This window comes from Mus caroli, chromosome 1, assembly GCF_900094665.2.
Source record: "Mus caroli chromosome 1, CAROLI_EIJ_v1.1, whole genome shotgun sequence".
NCBI lineage: Eukaryota > Metazoa > Chordata > Mammalia > Rodentia > Muridae > Mus > Mus caroli.
Genome location: NC_034570.1, coordinates 154,756,818 through 154,775,325, shown reverse-complemented (window position 1 = coordinate 154,775,325; position 18,508 = coordinate 154,756,818). Strand labels below are relative to the sequence as shown.

The 18,508-nt window shown below is 41.4% G+C and overlaps 1 protein-coding gene across 1 annotated transcript; it reads right to left on the bottom strand.

The window, feature by feature from the left end:
* Positions 1–545: 545 nt before the first annotated feature.
* Positions 546–12,965, bottom strand: Ccdc181 (coiled-coil domain containing 181). The gene is made up of 6 exons (XM_021163150.2): positions 12,799–12,965; positions 10,294–10,434; positions 7,804–8,751; positions 6,088–6,234; positions 1,996–2,150; positions 546–886 (listed from the first exon to the last, which is right to left on the bottom strand). Exons 2-6 carry the CDS (start codon positions 10,408–10,410, stop codon positions 724–726), a joined length of 1,530 nt encoding a protein of 509 aa, XP_021018809.1. The 5' UTR covers positions 10,411–10,434; positions 12,799–12,965; the 3' UTR covers positions 546–723.
* Between the last annotated feature and the right edge of the window lie 5,543 nt (positions 12,966–18,508).

Sequence of the window (18,508 nt, the reverse complement as noted above, 5' to 3'; positions counted from 1 at the left end):
CAATGATAATTCTAAAACAAGTCTAAAACTATCAGGGACTTTTATGCACATAATAGAATTAAGTGTAGAAAAGCTATAGTATCTTTCCATGGTACTAACAGGTAATATTTGTTCTACACTATATCACCACCATTTAAATCCAACTTTGACAAGTAGAATTTTGGATAAAGCCTTGATAGACTTGAGTCATTCTTCAAGCCTTACGGAACATTCTGTTGAGAGATGTGTGTATTACATTTATTTTATGGTGGGCACGTGGGGTATGCTTTCCACTGTGCATTGAGATGGTCAGTGGACAACTGTGGGAGCCTGTTCTCTTTTCTACCATGTGGAGCTCAGGGATTGAACTTAGGTCATCAGACTTGGTGGCAAATGTCTTTACCCACAGACATCTCGCTGTCCCTCTTTTGCAATATTTTAAATGATCATGGGAACTATAAAAAGAAATGTGTGGCTTTCTGGGTAGAAATGTTGAAGTGATTTAGAGGTAGAACAGCTTCCTCATTGATCAGCCTGAGGCACTGACAACGAGATGACACCACACATTCAACACTGTGAGAGACATTTATTTTGTGTTTGTGTGAAAACAACATAAATTCAGCGTCACCAAAAGGCAAATCCTACTCCCACAACCTGGAGTGATGCCGAGACACGGGGCCCCTGGGAAACAACACACAACATTCTGGTGCCAGCAGCTTCACATGTAGTCTTTCCCGGGTAGCTTCAGTTGTAGTGGTCGGTGAAGCGGAAAGCCTTGGCTTCGGGTATGCTGTACAGGCTGCTCTGCAGCTGTTTGGAGCGGCGGGCTTCAAGCCGGAGCTGCCGGGCTCTCTCTTTGACAGCCTGCTGCTCAGCTATCTTCTCGATCTGTTTCCTTCTGAGCCATCTGTAGGAAGAGCAGGGTCAGACTGGTGCGTGTCATACACTGAGCTGCTCATCTACAAGCGTGGGGAACTAACCTTTCTGCAGTGAGATGGGGTCAAAACACAAGTGTTAAAGAATCAACTGAACATTTATAGGCTTAGTTCCCAGGCTCATTCAAGAAAGCATTTTACATCTGGGATCAAATAAATGCTTGAGATTAGATTTGTCTTGTGGTAAAGCTGATAACTTGCTTGGCTTGGTAGTAATCTAACTTACATGGAGTTACAAGTCCTAGCCCTTTTCCAAAATGATCATTTTTTAAGCAAACAACTACTTGCTACATCCCAATTAAGTTATTCCTCAAATCAGCATGCAAAACATTAGTTCAGTTAAAAACACTAGCAAGATGCAAAGCTGCTGCCTCAGGCTTCTTAGCAGGAAAACTCTAGAGCCCATGCTTCTAGGTGGAGAGAAAGGCCCTTCCTTAAAATGCAGAAGGAGCCTAAGCATGGAAGGGTAAAGGAAATCTAAGCATCAGAAGGAACTCAAGGAATTGAGTCCTTGCTTATTAAAGTAACGTAAGAACTAACTTTATACACATCTGTCTGGTATAGAAGTATATATGGGAGATGGGGAGAGAGAGAGAGATCCAGAAATAAACCCAAACAACTATTAGAATAAGAAAATCATACTTTTGGAGTCCTGAGTTGCATTTTACTTTAAGCAAATTAATTACATGTTATACAACTTTAGGAACAGTATGATCACAATGTATATTTTTATTGTAAATATATTTGCAAAGAAGTATTTAGAAGACAGGTATTCTAGTGCTAATAGTCATGATTAGATTTTTGGATAATGAAAATATAAATTTTCACTTTTATAATAAGAGGGTTAACATACAGAAGGGAAAAGAATGAAGGAGGGAGGGAACGAGGGACGGAGGGAGGGAGGAAGGGAGGGAGAGAGAGGGAGTGAGGAAGTTCACACAAGTGGAATCAACCTTTATTCTCCAACCTTCCTGAAGGCTAAAGCTCTGAAGTAGGGTCAGTATGCTCAGGACCAATGAGGTAACAGACACAGCAGGGGTGGGGCCAGCTTTTGAACACCTCAAGCCCCACTTTAACCTACTGTCGAAAGGCTCTCTCGCGGCCCTCTGTTCCTCTCAGGAAGAACAAGCACTCCTCTTGCTTTCTGAGTTCTTCTGTCTTCCTTTCTTTCATCTGCTCCTCGTGCTTTTTCTTAAGCCATAACCGAAAAGCTTGCTGTGGGTCTCTGTTCACTTGCTGAGTAGAAAACAAAGGGAGAGAGACTCACTGAACTCAGGGGAACTAAAGCAGCCTCTTGACGCTCCACAAGAACCAAGCCCCCAGCCAGGGTTTCCACACCAACTTCATGGCCTGCGTTCTGAGCGCTCCACCCAAATGCATCCCCATTCCTCTGTCAACACTGCTTATGCTCCTGTGAGGGAGCTTTCGTCCTGTTGAAGAAAGGGGATGGGCGTGATCAGGGGCACTTAGGGGCACTTAGCTGGCATGCTCAGTGGTCTGAGATCCACCTCCAGCGCCACCCCAGTACAAAGCAATTCATGGAGAAAGCAACAGCTGAGGTTTTCAAAGCTGACCTCTTTGACAAATCAAATATATTTTCCCCAAAGATACACGCATATAAAACAAAGAATGGAAGGAGTTGAGGGCTTTAGTTCCTGAAAGTTCCATGGAATATAGTTTATAAGCATGTAATTCACTGTATTATCTTTTTCTTAAATTCTAAGTTTTTCAGTTGACAGTATCCATCAGAAGATACTCAACTGCTAGGTATATCTTCAAGACTATTATTGGGCCTGAAGAAATGGCTCAGAGGATAAGAGCATTGGCTACTCTTTCTGAGGACCTAGGTTTGTCTCCCAGCACCCACATGGCAGCTTACAACCAACCATATGTATCTCCGGTTCCAGTGGCACCCACTGCCCTCTACCGGTCTCCACAGGCACTGCATACATGTGGTGAACAGACATGCAGACAAAACACCCATAGATAGAAAAATAAATATTAAACAAAACAATGAAACTATAATTATTGCTAAATGCACAATACCCTCATGATTTTGCATACCTTCTATATAGTATTTATCACTTAATAATTACCATTGAGTTTATTATTTTGGAAGTTCTTAATATTTATTTTTATTTATGTGTGTGTGCGTCTGTACATACACATATGTATAGGTGTCTGTGAAGCAAGAAAGGCATTAGCTTCCCTAGAGCTTTAGTTCCAGGCAGCTGTGAGTCCCTGACATCAGCACTGGGAACCACTCGGGTCCTCTGCAGCACTCTTTAGTGTTAAGCTACCTCTCCACCCTCTAGAAATTGTCTCTAAGACACAATGTCCTTATTTGGGTTGAAACTGTATTTCTGTGAATGAGACAGCACATGCACCTAATAAGCGACAGATAAACTGCTATATTGGATACATGACAACTTTAATCAATATTTCTTTGGTTTTAGAGTTTGTATTGGTTTTTTATATGCTACGGTCATCTGTAGGATCAACTTACTATTCACATCTGTTTCTGTTTTTTTTCAGCTGGGACACTGAAAGTTTTGCTCTAACAAAATAAATCCTGAAAATACCAATAATATTTGTAATAATTTTGAAAGTCCTAATTAGGTTTTCATGGAATTTTTATTAAAAGTGATTTTTAGGAATTCCTTTTTTTTTTTTTGGTCGTTTTAAGTTACATGTATTTGTGCAGATCTGTGTATGGGTATGCGCATATGTGTGTAGTGCCTGTATATAGCCAAAGCATCAGACACCTTGTAAGTCACAAGTAATCATAGGGCACATGTTGGTGCTGAGAAGTGAACCTAAGTTCTCTGAAAGAGCAACTGGTATTCTTAGCTACTGGGTTCCCTCTTCAGTCCTGATAAAAAAATAAACTTTGAGTGGCCACATTGGCCAAGGCAGCAGGAGGGCTAACTGCAGATCTTCTCCTCTCCATTAGTAAATACAAATCCAACCCTAGTCTCATCCCTAGCTGTGTAGTAGAGCCCTTCTCAGCCCCATTTCCAGAGAATCACACTGGATCCTCTCCGACAGCAGCCTCCATCACCACCTCATCCCTTTGTCTCAGCCACCGCCTCCCACAGGCACTCCCTGGGAAGCCATCAGCCATGCAGGCCAGGGAAGCTCTAGGCAATCTTCAGATCTTCACTCTCCCTCCTCTCCTCCAAATCCACTCGCCCAGTCTCATCTCCAACCCTGTAGCAGACCAACTGTGGTGCCTCTCCTCCCTCTTTGGCCTTCCTGGGTACTAGGCACACATGTGGTACACATCCATTCCTGCAGACACTCGTACACATAAGAAGAGTAAAGAAGGCAGACCAGCAGAGTTCACTGGAAAAGGGAAATGAGAGGGGACTTGAAGTTCTTATACCCATGCCAGGGAACACTGGCATCCCTTTTAACAAACCAGGGAGCTCTTTACCCTCCTAGTTCAGGAATCTGCGGAAGGCTTCACCACATGCTTATGGATTAGCCCAGCCCAGCCTCTCCCTCCGCACTTCCTACTCTTGAGGTGGAACAGGAAGTTCCAAGTCCTCATCAGGACTTGTGTCTATAGGTCAGTTCTCATCCAGAAGCCCCCTGAGAGCTAGCCCTTTAGAACCAGACACACAAGTCTCAGAGAACCTCAGGGATGAGGTACTCCCTGTCAGCAACTGGAACCAAAGACCAAATTCTACAACCAAAGACCCACCAAGCACGCCCACTCTTCCAGGATCTATACAGGATTTCAGGGGACCTCTGGGCAAAGAACTAAGGACAGAAACCAGTATTTATATCTGTCTTATTATATCACAAACACAAACAAGCAGGGATATTATTGATCTGAAGACAAACTGAGAAGATAAATCACACACAGCATTACTGCCCTGTGGCAAATATGTCACTCACACTGTTGTAAGAACTCGAAGTTGTTTTAAACTTGGGAGGATGATTGGACATGATAAATATTTTACTCTGAACACTCAGAAGTCTTACATCCTACTCTTTAAACCATCCCTGCAGAGTCTTGGTGTTCCGCACGATAATGTGCAGCTTTATTGAAGCACGTGTATGGCACAACATTGAAACCTATCTAATCCTACATGAGGAGTGAGTTCATTAACGGGGGAGAGAAGTTAGATAGTTAAAAGTGTTATCTAACAACCAAGGCCTAGAAAGATGTCCATGATAAAGGGAAAGCAACAAATTGAATTTCTGAAAATACATATGTAAAAGTTAAATTAAATAAAATGCTACCCAGAGTGGTTTCATTTTTATGTGTATGCATGTATGCCCAAGGCCTGGTATCTGATTCCCTGGAGCTACAGTTACAGGAGATTGTGAACCACCCAGTGTGGGTGATGGGAAGCAACCTTGAGCATTCTGAAAGAGCAGCCAGGGCTCCTAAAAGCTGAGCTATCCCTCCAGTCGCTGTATTTCAATTTTTAAAAATTAGGCGGTGCTGGAGAGATGACGCAGTGCTTAAGAGCTGTGGCTGCTCTCCCAGAGGACCTGGGTTGAATTCCCAGGACCCATACTGCAGCTCAGAGCTGTCATCAATCTCCAGGGGATCTGATGATGTCCTCTTCTGACCCCTCAGGTGGCAGGCACACACATGGTTCACAACATACTTGAAGGCAAAATACTCATACACATAAATAAAATCAATAAATATTTGGCATTTTAAATTTGAGAGATTTTACTTATGATTTCTATCTACTCTAAAGTGGCTGCAGTCTTGTCGGTTTATAAGGAGAAATTGTGTATGTTTTTCTACTTTGAATAGTAAGATTAAAATACCTTGAAAATATGAACTAATCATTTTTATTTTCTGTGCTAGAGAAGCTGAGTATCACTAGAATCGTCTGATTTGGGCAGTCTGAGGGGACTAGAGTCCTGTACATGGCACCCTCTGCTGGGGTGAGTTGGGTCATGTTTTCCTTCTGTAAAGAAGATGAGCCCCCAGCAGTTAAGAGCACTGCTGCTCTTCCAGAGGTCCTGAGTTCAATTCCCAGCAACCACATGCTGGCTCACAACCATCTGTAATGGGATCTGATGCCCTCTTCTGGTGTCTGAAGACACTGACAGTGTAATCACATACATAAAATAAATAAGTCTTCGAACACCCAAACGATGAGCCCCTGTGTGCGAGCTTGCTCTCCCAGCGCAGCCCACTCACTCTGCTGCTCATGTCTTCGATCTGCTTTGCCCGCTGAACTCTCCGCATTTCTATGACCTGCTCTCTTTTCTTCTGCAGCCATGCTTTAAACACCATCTCATTCTCCTTTTTCTTCTCATTCTCTTCCTCGAGTTTGCGCTGTTCCTCCTGTACAGGGGGAGAAAGGGCACGAGTGGGAGACTCATCAAGCCGGACGGGAGTCAGGAAGGTGTATTTGGACTTCTGAAATGAGGATCCCCCGTCTCAAAACTTTCCAAATGAAAACTACTCCTCTTTCAAATACAGGGAGGGGGGGCCTCTAATAACTTAAGAGGAGCAATGGAGTTCTTTGGAGCAGTTAAGCCAGAGAAGTGTATAGTTACATGGTGTTCATTACACGCATTGGGAACCATGTGTATCTTTTGTCTCCTCTTAGGTTACTCTTGGCACCAATTAACTAAATTACAACAATGCAAACAACAACACTTTCAAGAAGCACTATACATTGCTTGATCATTTTTCCATTGTTAAATTAGTTGTGATGATGGTACTGCAGTTATGATGGAAAATACTTCACTCACTTAGAAACGTGTGGGAAATGCATGAGGAAGACACGGAATGTGGCCTATGCCCTGTTTTAAATGTATGTTAACTAATGCTGGGGATGTAGTTCAGCAAGCTCACTTAGGAACCTGGGTTCTCGCCTCACAACAGCACAACACTACGATTAAAGCAGTAATTGAATAAATAAAATATTTTAACTTAAAAAATAAAAAAGAAATGGAGTAAAGAGACCAAAATTTGAGTCTGCTGATGATGATAGAAGAGTCAGCTGTAATTTTATAGGAATTTTTAAATTTTCTATTAAAATGTTTTCCAGGTTATTTATGCTTAAAAACCAGCATTTTTGCTATCAGAGGCACACTTAGCGACTTGGCTAACTATTTAAAAAAAATGAAACTGTATCTTAATTATTCAGCTACTGTTATAAAAAGAAGTTATCTAAACTTGAAGGAAGTTGCTTACATCCATTCTGCAGAACTGTCAGGTAGTCACTGGTAGGCAGAGAACACGAGCGTAGTGGGACAGCAGAAAGCCACACGTTAGCTGTGAGCCAGACTCTCTGAGATCATACTGCATCATCTTGGGCAAGGCATCTGACCTGTTCCTCAAAGGTCTCAGCATTTGAGATTCCGGAGGGATTTAGAGACTGTCAGCGTGGACACGAGGCTCTGCTCCCCACCCCCAGCAGAGATGATGGAACCAAGAGCTTTGGGCATGTTAGGCACCGCTCTACCACCCAGCTGCAGCCTCAATCCATAACTGCAATCCCAGAAATCAAGGAATTATACACACGGAAGACATATGAGGTGCACACAACCACAGCAATGGTGATGCAAGCTGACCTGTCGCCTACTTTGTGCCTTCACTTTGTCACATAAGATTTGAGTCTCACCTATCGCATAGCACTTGCCTTCAAATCTCACGTTTAAGGCAAGTCATGTCTGAGAACGGTCTGGGTCTAACACAGAGGTTCTATTATCTTTTGTGATGTCTACAAGAAATGATAAAGGTAATGGCAGTGCCCCAGCCCTCAACATTTACCCCAGCGATTTAACAACATGAGAGTCAGTCCGAGACGACAACTCCTGGTATTTTGAGCCATTCCTGTCTTGTGGCACTGCTCAAACCTGAAATGCACTCTTCTCCCCACACCATGCCCGCCTGCCTTCTTACCTCCCTCTTGAGCTTTTCACGCTTTCGTTCCAGCTGTTTTTGGAGTTCCTTCTGTCGTGGTGAAAGACAGTATGTTGAGGTCACTGGAGAGACACCTGCTGACTGTATCCTGTGATTGGATCTCCTGGTTTTTTTAGTTACATCTGGGTTGGCAGCAGAGCTTGGACGATTCTTGGGGTTGGGGAGTAGCTGAGGGACCTGAGCCAATGGCTCTCCTGCTGGAGAGAGAGGCATGACATGAACCTTTGCTTCAGACTCTTCTTTCTTGATACCACCAACAGACGGGTTGGGAGCCCTGAGCGGCAACTGGGAGGATTCATGTTCCACACTATTAGCACTGCTAATGGGGGGCAGAAAGCCCTGACTCTCAATGTCCTGCAGATTCATAAGTTCAAACTTTCCATCTCTCTCCACCAGTATCTTCCTATCATTTTCTTCACAGCTGCCATCGGTAACTGACACGAGCACACTCTCTTGTTCTAAGTCACCAGAAATACATAACTGGGACAGTTTCCCAGACATATTGGTCTCGTTTTCTAAGAGAGCTTTACAAGTATCACTGTCTTCTAATGGTGGGACTTCCAGATCAACCAACTTGTCTTTGAACTTCAGTTTTCGCTCCCTCTTATCATTCACAGGTTCTTGAGTCTGAAGAAGCTTGTTAGCCTCTATAATTTTCTCCATAATGTATCTCCTTACTTCCTCATCCTCTTCGTCCTCCAGGTCTTTCTGGTTTTCTGGTTTGGAATCCTGGAAGGAGTTCTCACTGTCTGAGTCTGATATGGGATCCAACGGCTGAATACTTGGGACAGAAATGAAATCATTCCTTCTGGGCAAGGCGTCATCCTTTGGAGAGTTCTCTGGATCAGAGAGCTGTTGGCCAAGTTCTGTTTCTGTTTCATTCTCTTTTAATACCTGGTCAAGATCATCTTCCTTCTTGCAAGCCATCTTTAAAGCAAACAAAAGAAAACAAAAACAAACACATAAGTTTACTGTCCAGCACAATTAAAATTCTATTCATTTACTTGGGGGACAGGTGAATGGATTGCTTTTTGTGTTCATGTGGTTCATTTTATACACAGGGCAATTTAGGTGCTTCTGGCCTACACTGTACTCATAACATTACAGCCCATCTTTCTGAGCACCTCTGAGAAATACGGGGGAAACAGTGAGTCCTCATTATTGTCACTATGACTCTATGGCCTTGCCCTCCACAGCTTGACCTACTGCAGCTGCAGCAAGGGTCCAGCTTCACCTCTCCAGAAATCTCTGCCTCTACTTGCACTGGGTGCTTCCTGGGCACGTGACACTCCTTTTATGGTCACCTAGGCAACGCTTCACTGTTGTCAGTTTTTCAAATATCCTACTGCATTTTTTTTTTCTCCACCATGTAACAAACCAAGATGGAGTTAAGTTTGTAAAACCCACTGCCTTCATTTCCTCAAATTCCCTCTGTTCAACTCCCTGGAATCTAAATGATTCCTCTTATTGCTTTCCTTCCAAAGACATCTCAGTCAACATCCCAGGCATATTTCTTGTTAGTCCCTCACATATTCACACTAATGTCTCCACACACAAATTATATATGAATATATGCCGTGTGTGTGTGTGTGTGTGTGTGTGTGTGTATGTGTGTGTGTGTGTGTGTGTGTGATAGGAAGAGCCAGGAAAGGATCATATTTCCTGACTTCTCCCTCCATGTATCTGATTACCACACAGGTCCCTGGTTAATTACAGCTCAAATCAGCCCTTTATTTTTTCACTATCTTCACTACTCTCACATGTTAATTTTGTCTTAAGGTTTCAACTATTAACTGGGAGGTTATATTTTTAAAAGATTTATTTGTATTAAAAGTATAAACCTGGGCCTGGAGGAATGGCTCAGCAGTTAAGAGCATTGGCTATTCTTCGAAGATCCTGAGTTCAATTCCCAGCAACCACATGGTGGCTCACAACCATCTGTAGTGAGAACCCATGCCCTCTTCTGGTGTGTCTGAAGACAGTGACAGCATATTCACATAAAATAAATAAATCAATCTTTTTAAAAAAGTATAAACCCATGTTATTTTTTTACATTTTCAACTTGGATGCACTAAATCATGTTACTTATTTACTTAGATTAAAATTTCATTATTGTTTGAGCTTTGTTTAAATGAATTTTCATTCCCATCCTGTCATTCACCCAAACATTAAAACACAGTGTCTAAACCATCCAATGTCCAAGACAAGGATAACGATATTTGTTCAATAGACAATAAATAAATAAATAAATAAATAAATAAATAAAATGCTGTGACGTTTAGACGAGACAGCAGGAGTGAAAACCTTCACAGCGATAAAATGCCTTCCTGATGTGAGGGCCAAGCATTCTATTGGCACAGTTACCATGCGTGTTATTGATGGATGTAGTTTCCTTGCATGCTATGGATGTAGTTTCCTTGCATGCTATTGACGTAACTGCCATGCATTCTATTGGTACTGTACACATACCTCTATTATGCTGCCATTACTTTTTTCTTTATCATTGATCAACCACTCCAAGTCCTTTTCAAAGTCATCTTCATATTCTTCACTCTCTTTTGAATCAATATCTTTATCTTCATCCATTGTTCCACTTATCAATGAATAATGCTATAAGATTTTAAAAGCCAAAGGTATGGGTTAAGCCAGTTGAGAGGTGGGGTGGGCACGGAAAGCTGCGTTGCCAGGTAAGCTAATTACCACCCAGAAGCACGTAAGAGGAAGTGGGCAGAGTAGACGTGTTTGTACATACCCGCCAGTGGCAACACATCTCCATAGCACACAGCCCTGACAACCCTTCTACCTATCCCCAACCCTCCCAACCACAATCCAGGAGATCTCTAAGTTAGTAAGAGCGTGGAGCTTGGAACAAGATTCCTCCATCTCCTGCCAAATAGTAAAACTGTTCTTCAACAGACAATGCAGTTTACACCCTGTTCTTAGTGTTAGTTTTTAGCCACTTGGATACATAAGGAGTCAGTTAACTAGATAGTAATCATTACTAAAATATTCATTGTATTCTTTCCAGATATTGTTTTTTAAAAAAGATTTATTTATTTATTATATGTGAGTACACTGTGGCTGTCTTCAGAAACCCCAAAAGAGGGCATCAAATCTCATTACGGATGGTTGTGAGCCACCATGTGGTTGTGGGATTTGAACTCAAGACCTTTAGAAGAGCAGTCAGTGCTCTTAACCACTGAGCCATCTCTCCAGCCCCTCCAGGTATTTTTTTTAAGCTAAAAATATAAAACAGGCCTTCTTGACAAACACAAATGTAAGGCTTCAATAACTTCTCAATTAGAAGTTATTTTGAGGTGACTTGGATAAACCAACATCTACCTTCAAGACATACTAGATTCCTTACACTCTCTGCCTACCCACCAGTGAAAATGATTACACTATGAATGACACAGAATAAAATCAAATTTGCCTTAAGACAAAAGGCAGGTAAAAACCACACTGGTTTTCACACTCACTATTCCATGGTATCATTAGCTCTCTTTTCACAGAAGGGATGCTGAAATTACGATGTTTAACTTGCTGCTAGAAGAAAACTTTTCTAGAACTAACTCCTCAGAGTCTTATATCAAACATAATTCTGAGCTCATAAATAATAAGAATGAAATAGTTCATACTTCTGAGCTCCTAAAATATCAATTACATGAAAGCTAAAATGCTAAATTCAAAACCAGAACCAATAACAAATAAAAATATGTCACATATATTTAAGGCCTAATAAAATCACACAAATATAAGTTTTAAAAGGGCACAGGCAAAGTAAATGAAAAATAAATGAAGTTGGATCAAATCTGAAGTGTAATTGAATTTCTACAGCTCCAAAAGAAACATCTAGACTGCTTCTAGCGTAAACAAGCAACATAAACATGAACTCCTGTTGCCAAGCCCTGTAAGCCTTTCAAATGAGTCACAGGCTATTCAACCCTTTGGCTTCCTAACCATCACCACCAGGGCACTGCTCACATGATACACATGTCAACACACTAGAATAAAATGATATCTTCCATGAACCGCATTTCTTAGCATTTCCTATTTTATTACTATGATTTTTTTAAACATATAAAATGTAAAGTTTATCATCAATTAAAAAAAAATCTCTGTAAGTGCTTTTGGCCAGATCAATAGTAAACTGCAGTGGCAGAAATTAGTTCCTTCCACTTAAGTGTGTGAAAAATTCTCAGGGTCTGAAGACCTTGCAATGTAGCTCCGAACCTCGGGCATAGATGCACATTATATTTGGTATCTTTCTCACAAGATTAAAAATATTTAAAAAATACTTTAACCTGATACTTCTATTTCACCCTTACATATATAATCTTTTAAACAATATTTGTTGAAACACCTAGAACCAAAAGAATAAACAGTAAGGAGAAAAACCTTTCCATATAAAAAAAGCATTTAGCAAAAAAACAAAAACAAAAACAAAACAAACAAACAAACAAAAAACACCTTATTTTAAAAAGCAGTTAAGCAAACTTCCACAACACTATGAAACTATCTGGTCCATCCTTCCTGCTGCATCCCAATAAATCTGTGGTGTTAGGAAATACTTTTTTAATTACCATCGGTTACAAGCTCTGACAAGAATATTTAACAAAATTTTGGATTCGTACTGAACAGCTGAAGCACCAACGGAATGGATATAGCATTCTATGTGTGGAAGCTAACATTTCAGGAGTGATTTCTTCCACGCAAGCTACCTTTCATAGTCTTAAACTCTGAGAAGGGAAATGATAGGACAAAAACTCTAAGCGTCTAAGCCGTCCTCTGAGGGGCTCTCCTTGTGCATGGTGAAGTGACGCTGTGCGGGGCTGGGGAGATCCTGGGGCTTCTCCCCGGAGGAGGGCTCGCTTCAGCCGCCTCCCTGCCACCTCGCCCCGACGTTTATCCTCTCCCTGCTCCTGCCACCTGTCTGCGTGTCCTTCCCTCCTCTCCCGCTAAGTCCCCTCCTGCCTGTGGAAGATGCAGCGGCTGGGGTCACAGAGATGGCCGCAGGAGCTCTCTTCTCCTTTCCTAAGCTCTGACAACGAGGCAACGGTGACACCCCGGGGCCTGCTCCTGAAGCACCCAGCACCCGGGTGCCATGGCAACAGCGCGCCTCTGAGGCCTTCTTCCGGACTTCCCACTACTGAGGCGGGGTAGGGTCGCGCGCAGGCGCAGAACGGATCCCCGCGAACACCTGCGCCTTACATCCGGTCAGCGTTTCCAAGACCCGGAAGGCTCGCATCCCCTTTGGTTTTCTGCCTTGGATGTGGATTTTGTATACCGGTAGTCAGATTTTTAATTTGTTGCCAAAACTTAACAATAAAAGTGCATTTCTGTGTTCATTTTCCTCAAGTGAATATTAAAAGATAGCAGTTGTTAATTGTTAATTGCTGTTTTGACCCCCAGCTTAAAGAAATTATAGCCAAAATTGTATTTACAGAAAGGAGTTATGAAAGAAAATAGAACTTTAGTTCCAGCATTCAAACCTATCAAGAAAGGCAACTACAGTTTTCCCATAACTTCCCTTAATACCTTTGGGGATAATAGGAAAATAAGAGAACATTCAGATTGTGGTGATAGATAATAGGCCAGCCATGAAGAGCTCACAGAGTGTAAATAGAAGGGCAATATAACATAGGTACAAATTCATCTAAAAAAGGGTGGATCGAGGAGAGATTAATATATAAGCCAATATATATTAATATATTAACCTCTCCTCGATTATATATATCTTTATATATATAAAGAGTTTACTCCAGAGCTTACTTTTGAAAAATAGTATAAATTATGGGAGACAGGCTAGGCATTACACATGGAGATGATAGCTTGTGGGAAGACAGGCATCAACTTGTTTTGTTGACTCAAAATATACCAGATAGGGTGCAGCATAAATCAAAACCTTATGCCTCACTGCCTGGTAGCAATTACATGCATAACTTGGAAACCAACAATGTGATCTGGGGATAAACATTGTCATGTCTCATTTCCATGCAAAAATATTCATGGCAGTCATTCCTAGGAAACTGTGAGTTCCCTTTCAAGTAGAGACTGGGTTTAGACATTTACAAGCCTCCAGCCATATAGCCATTTAAATGTTTGATGGATAGTTCTTGAGTTCCTTAGGCTAAGGAACTAACTGTAATATTTACAAGCTTGGTGAGGGAGGATAAGGAAGGTTACTGAAGGAAGCGTGGTTTTGATCATCAGAGATGAGAGAGGAAAATACCTCGAAAACAGGACATTTTAGAAAGTTCATGATCAAGACATAGAATAACGAGATGTATCATGAGTGTTCAAGACTTACCCGCAGGGGAGGAAGGAATGAGAGGGGTTATGTCACACTTTATGCAGGCACATCATTTAATGCCCGCCTCTTCTCTCCAGTGAGCTGAGTGTACGTAGGCTAACCATGACTGACCAGGGGAAGAAAACGAAGGACATGTAAGAACTGGTGGAAACACCTCACAGAAATACCCAGAGCTGGGCTCTCCTCATTTCCTAAGTGTGTCTCAATCCATTCAAGTCGATGTTACCCATCAAACATGTCAAATAAGTTAAATTATATTGCATATTAGAAATATTTCATACCTAGGTATAGTTATAATAAAAATGGACCTAATTTCAAAACAAAACAAAACAAACATCCTTTTTGTGAATCTCACCAGAGGACAGAGAGGACTGAAGTTTGCTTTGACCCACAGCAGGCGGACAAATCTGCTTCTAGCTCAAAGGCCAGCAATGCATTTCTTAAAACAAATGCCCTAAGGAAAAAGGTATTTCTGTGTAATTACTTCCACATGGTGGTAGATTTGCTCTGAACTTGTTTCGACTGTTCAGCACTTTTGACTGCAGGTCCCAGCCCCGAAGGGCAGAAGATGAAAGGGATTTCTTGCTGAGAGGCTTGGCTTACTTACATATGATTAGCAGTCCTGTGATCAACCCTTAACTGTGGAAGAGGATTTCATAGGAATCAATGCCCACAGCAAAGAAACAAAAGTCATTTACTTCAGTGTGTCCTTCGAGAAAACAACAAACATACTGTGCTTATAATTATTGAGTTTATAAGTTGAGTTTTATTATCTAGTAATTTCCCTCTGAAAATAAGCATCCACGTGGTTGAACTTGAGTGCCAGTCACTAAGCTAGCCTGTACATCTAGCCTTTCTTCTGTGTGCAGTTTTATAGCAGACTTGGCTTTTTGTTTACATTCAGACAAGATTGTTTAACATGAAAAGCAAAATTGTAATTAATTAGAAAGCAAAGAAGCTAGGTTACCAAGATGGATATACAGTTTTGATTAGTGGTGTGACAAACACTGCCTGCTGGTTAGTATCACAAGAGTGGAGGCTCACATGCCCTCAGAGCCAGTGTTCATTCTGTTTGGTTATCATAAAAATGCTTGAGTTCATAGTCTGTCTGTCCGTGGCCCCTTATACTCTTTAATGTTGACAGCACCTCATAAAGATGACATTTTTGTTTATTGATAAGTATTAATTACTATTAAATTTTCATGTGGTTAAATGTGTGTTTGACATGTTCCCCAAATCTGAGCCTGCTTGAAATGACATCCTCGGCTCAGTAAGTCCCTATCACAGATAAGTGGGGGCTGAAATGCTAACGCTAAGAATCTGTTTCCTGGGACTTTGTTTCAAATCCAACAATTAGGTGTAAGGAAGTATGGAAGGTCAAGATGTGGGCCCTGTGATCAGAAAGATAAACTTACAGGTTTGTTAGAAAAACACCTCTTGAATTAGCATTGATTTTTTTTTTTAACTTGATATAGGGTTTCCCTGTGCAGCTCTGGCTGTCTTGGAACTCACTCCGTATACCAAGCTGGAACTCAAAGCCACCTTCCTCTGCTTCTTGTGTGTAGGATAAAAGGCATGTTGCCACTGCTGCCACTCAGATTTAGCATTGATTTTTAAGGTGATTTTTTTCAGTTTTCTCTTTTGCTAAGAGAAACAAATGATTTAAGAAGAACTTTCAATTGTGTGTGTGTGTGTGTGTGTTTGCTGGTGATCACATTCAGAGCTTCACGTACACTAGGTGAGGACTATACCACTAACATCCCCTCTCCCCATTCTTTACTGATTTGAAACAAGGTCTCTCTAGGTACACCTGGTTGGCCTGGAACTCACTAAGTAGACCCTACTGACCTTAAACACATAGAACTCTGCACACCTCCTTGCCCTGCGTGCTAGGATTAAAGATGCGTGGCATCCAGCAACTTTTTCTTTTTTTTCATCTCAAAGGCATGGACAGACTCCTTCTGGTGGTTTCATACAAGGATATTAGATTAAGGGTGAAAATACTGTCATGTCTTCCTGTGAATATTAATTTTAAAGACTGTGCTTCCAAATGACTTGTTAAAAATTGGCTTTGATTTCTTCCAGCCAGTGTTTTCATGCCTTCCACGACAATCCAAAAGTAGTAGTGACTACATATATCTTCCTTCTTTGGGCTGTCAAGTTTATTGAACTCATTATAAAACTTAGATATCATGCCTTTGGTTGCGATGATGCTTTGGCTGAAAATGGACACATCTTATCTTTTGTATCCAAATTTAAAGACTAAGTATTCCAAGATTACACAAGGCCACTCTGAAAGGCTCCTGACATGAACCAGAGGTGACTGAAGATAGGAGTGTGAGACCCTCCCCATTTTGTGATGGAATACATATCAGAGCAGCAAATCCCAAGTGTTTTGGGGGGAGGGAGGGAGAGAGAGAGAGAGAGAGAGAGAGAGAGAGAGAGAGGAGTTGTGATGGCTGTCCCTCCTTTTCTCTTCTTTTGAGAGGGTGGAGGAAATGCAGAGCAGAACAAAGCAATACTTTTCAAGACTGTACCCCATTTCCTACTTGCAGGCTAAACAATCCCTGGGCAACACATATAAATGAGCAACTTAAAAAAGTGTGTCATGCATATGAGTAAGTTATACATACAAATGAGTAACTTGACAACACCCAAGCTGATGCAAAAAGATGACACAGAAAGATAACAAGAAAAATTGTGATAGTATTTCTTAACAGGATGGGAGATGAAAGTAAGAAGAACTGGGGCTTTGCAAACTCGGAGATGATATGGTCACTCACTGAAAGCCAGATGCAGAATCAGTGACTGGAAATCAGAACTTTGCTTTTTGGCTATATCCTGGTTATTTAGGAAATCAAACAGAAATGGAACGAGGCACTTGGGTATTCTGGGATTCGGAGAGGTAAAGACAATGTGTGTAAAACTATTGGAGAGATCAGTTTATGAGTTGTCAAATTACTGGAGCAGATGAGGCTAAAACTCAAGAGTTTGGGGTGGTGGTGGTGGGGAAATAGAGTGAGAATAGAGGAGGCAAATGAAGTCCAGGCTTTTCTCTCACTGAGGTGCTCAGAAGGGAAGAAAGGACCTTTGAAGAGATTCAGGAAACAATAGAGATCCCCTAAAGAAATAGAAGCAGTCATTAATAGTCTCCCAACCAAGAAAAGCCCAGGACCAGATGGGTTTAGTGCAGAGTTCTATCAAACCTTCAAAGAAGATCTAATCCCAGTTCTTCACAAACTATTCCACAAAATAGAATCAGAAGGTACTCTACCCAACTCATGTAGAGATGTAGAGCAAGAACTCGGAAGAGGCTCCAGATGCCAGGAGCAGGAATGTCTGTATTAGTGCTATGTAAGAATTTGACATTGGGCTAGGACGAGGAAGTAGGCTCAAGATCTTGATCATCTTGATAAGCCCCTGAATACCAGGAGGCCTCTGTTTATGGCTTGTTTGTTCCTTGACTACTTACTTGTCTTTGACCTAGCACTGACCATACTCTTTGCATGTACCTAGGATGGTATAAAATCAGACTGAACAAAAGTAAATGCACCCCACACTGGCTGGGGTCATGTTACAATGTTGTCTAATTGTCTTTTCTTCTTTTAATCCTCCCTCCCTCCCTTGAGACCCTGTTGGCTGACTGAGCTGGCTTGGTCACACATAACAGGAAGTGAGGAGATAGTCTACAAAAAGGAACACAGGCTTTGTCAATGATGCTTCCAATAAGAATTTCATTACCAGGAGGTGGTTGTGCTCACCTTCAGTCTCAGCACCCAGGCAGCAAAGGCAAGCAGATCTCTAAGTTCGAGTAGTACAGAGCTAGTTCTAGGACAGCCAGAGCTACACAGAGAAGCCTTGTCTCAAAACCAAAACAAAAAAGTCAAAAACAATTATTTATGTATGCATTCATCTATCTGTTCATTTACGTGGGGTACAGTGTGTGTAGCTCCGAGGATGACTTGTGGGAGTTGGTTCTCTCTTCCAACCATGTGGATCCCTGGCATCAAACTCTGGTCATCAGGCTTGATAGCAAGTGGTCTGTTGGCTCCTCTTAACATCCAGAATGGATACAGAACTCAAAAAAGTAGACATTTGGAAGCACAGTCTTTAAAATTAATATTCTCAGGAAAACATGATAGTATTTTCACCCTTAATCTAATATCCTTGTATGAAACCACCAGTCTCTCAGCGAGGAGGTGGGGAAATCTAGGCTACAAATGGGAAGATTATTCTGAGAATTCTCAAAAAAAAATGTACATACAACTGGGCAACAGCCTCTCTCAAAAAAAAAAAAAAAAACAATCTGACAGATATCTACAGAACATTTTATCCTAAAACAAAAGGATATACCTTCTTCTCAGCACCTCA

Coding starts and splice junctions, on each gene's coding strand:
- Ccdc181 (XM_021163150.2), bottom strand. CDS start 10,410: ATGGATGAAGATAAAGATATTGATTCAAAAGAGAGTGAAGAATATGAA. Junction 2,151..6,087: donor TCGAAGACATGAGCAGCAGA/GTGAGTGGGCTG, acceptor TTTTCTACTCAG/CAAGTGAACAGAGACCCACA. Junction 887..1,995: donor CGCGAGAGAGCCTTTCGACA/GTAGGTTAAAGT, acceptor CTCTTCCTACAG/ATGGCTCAGAAGGAAACAGA.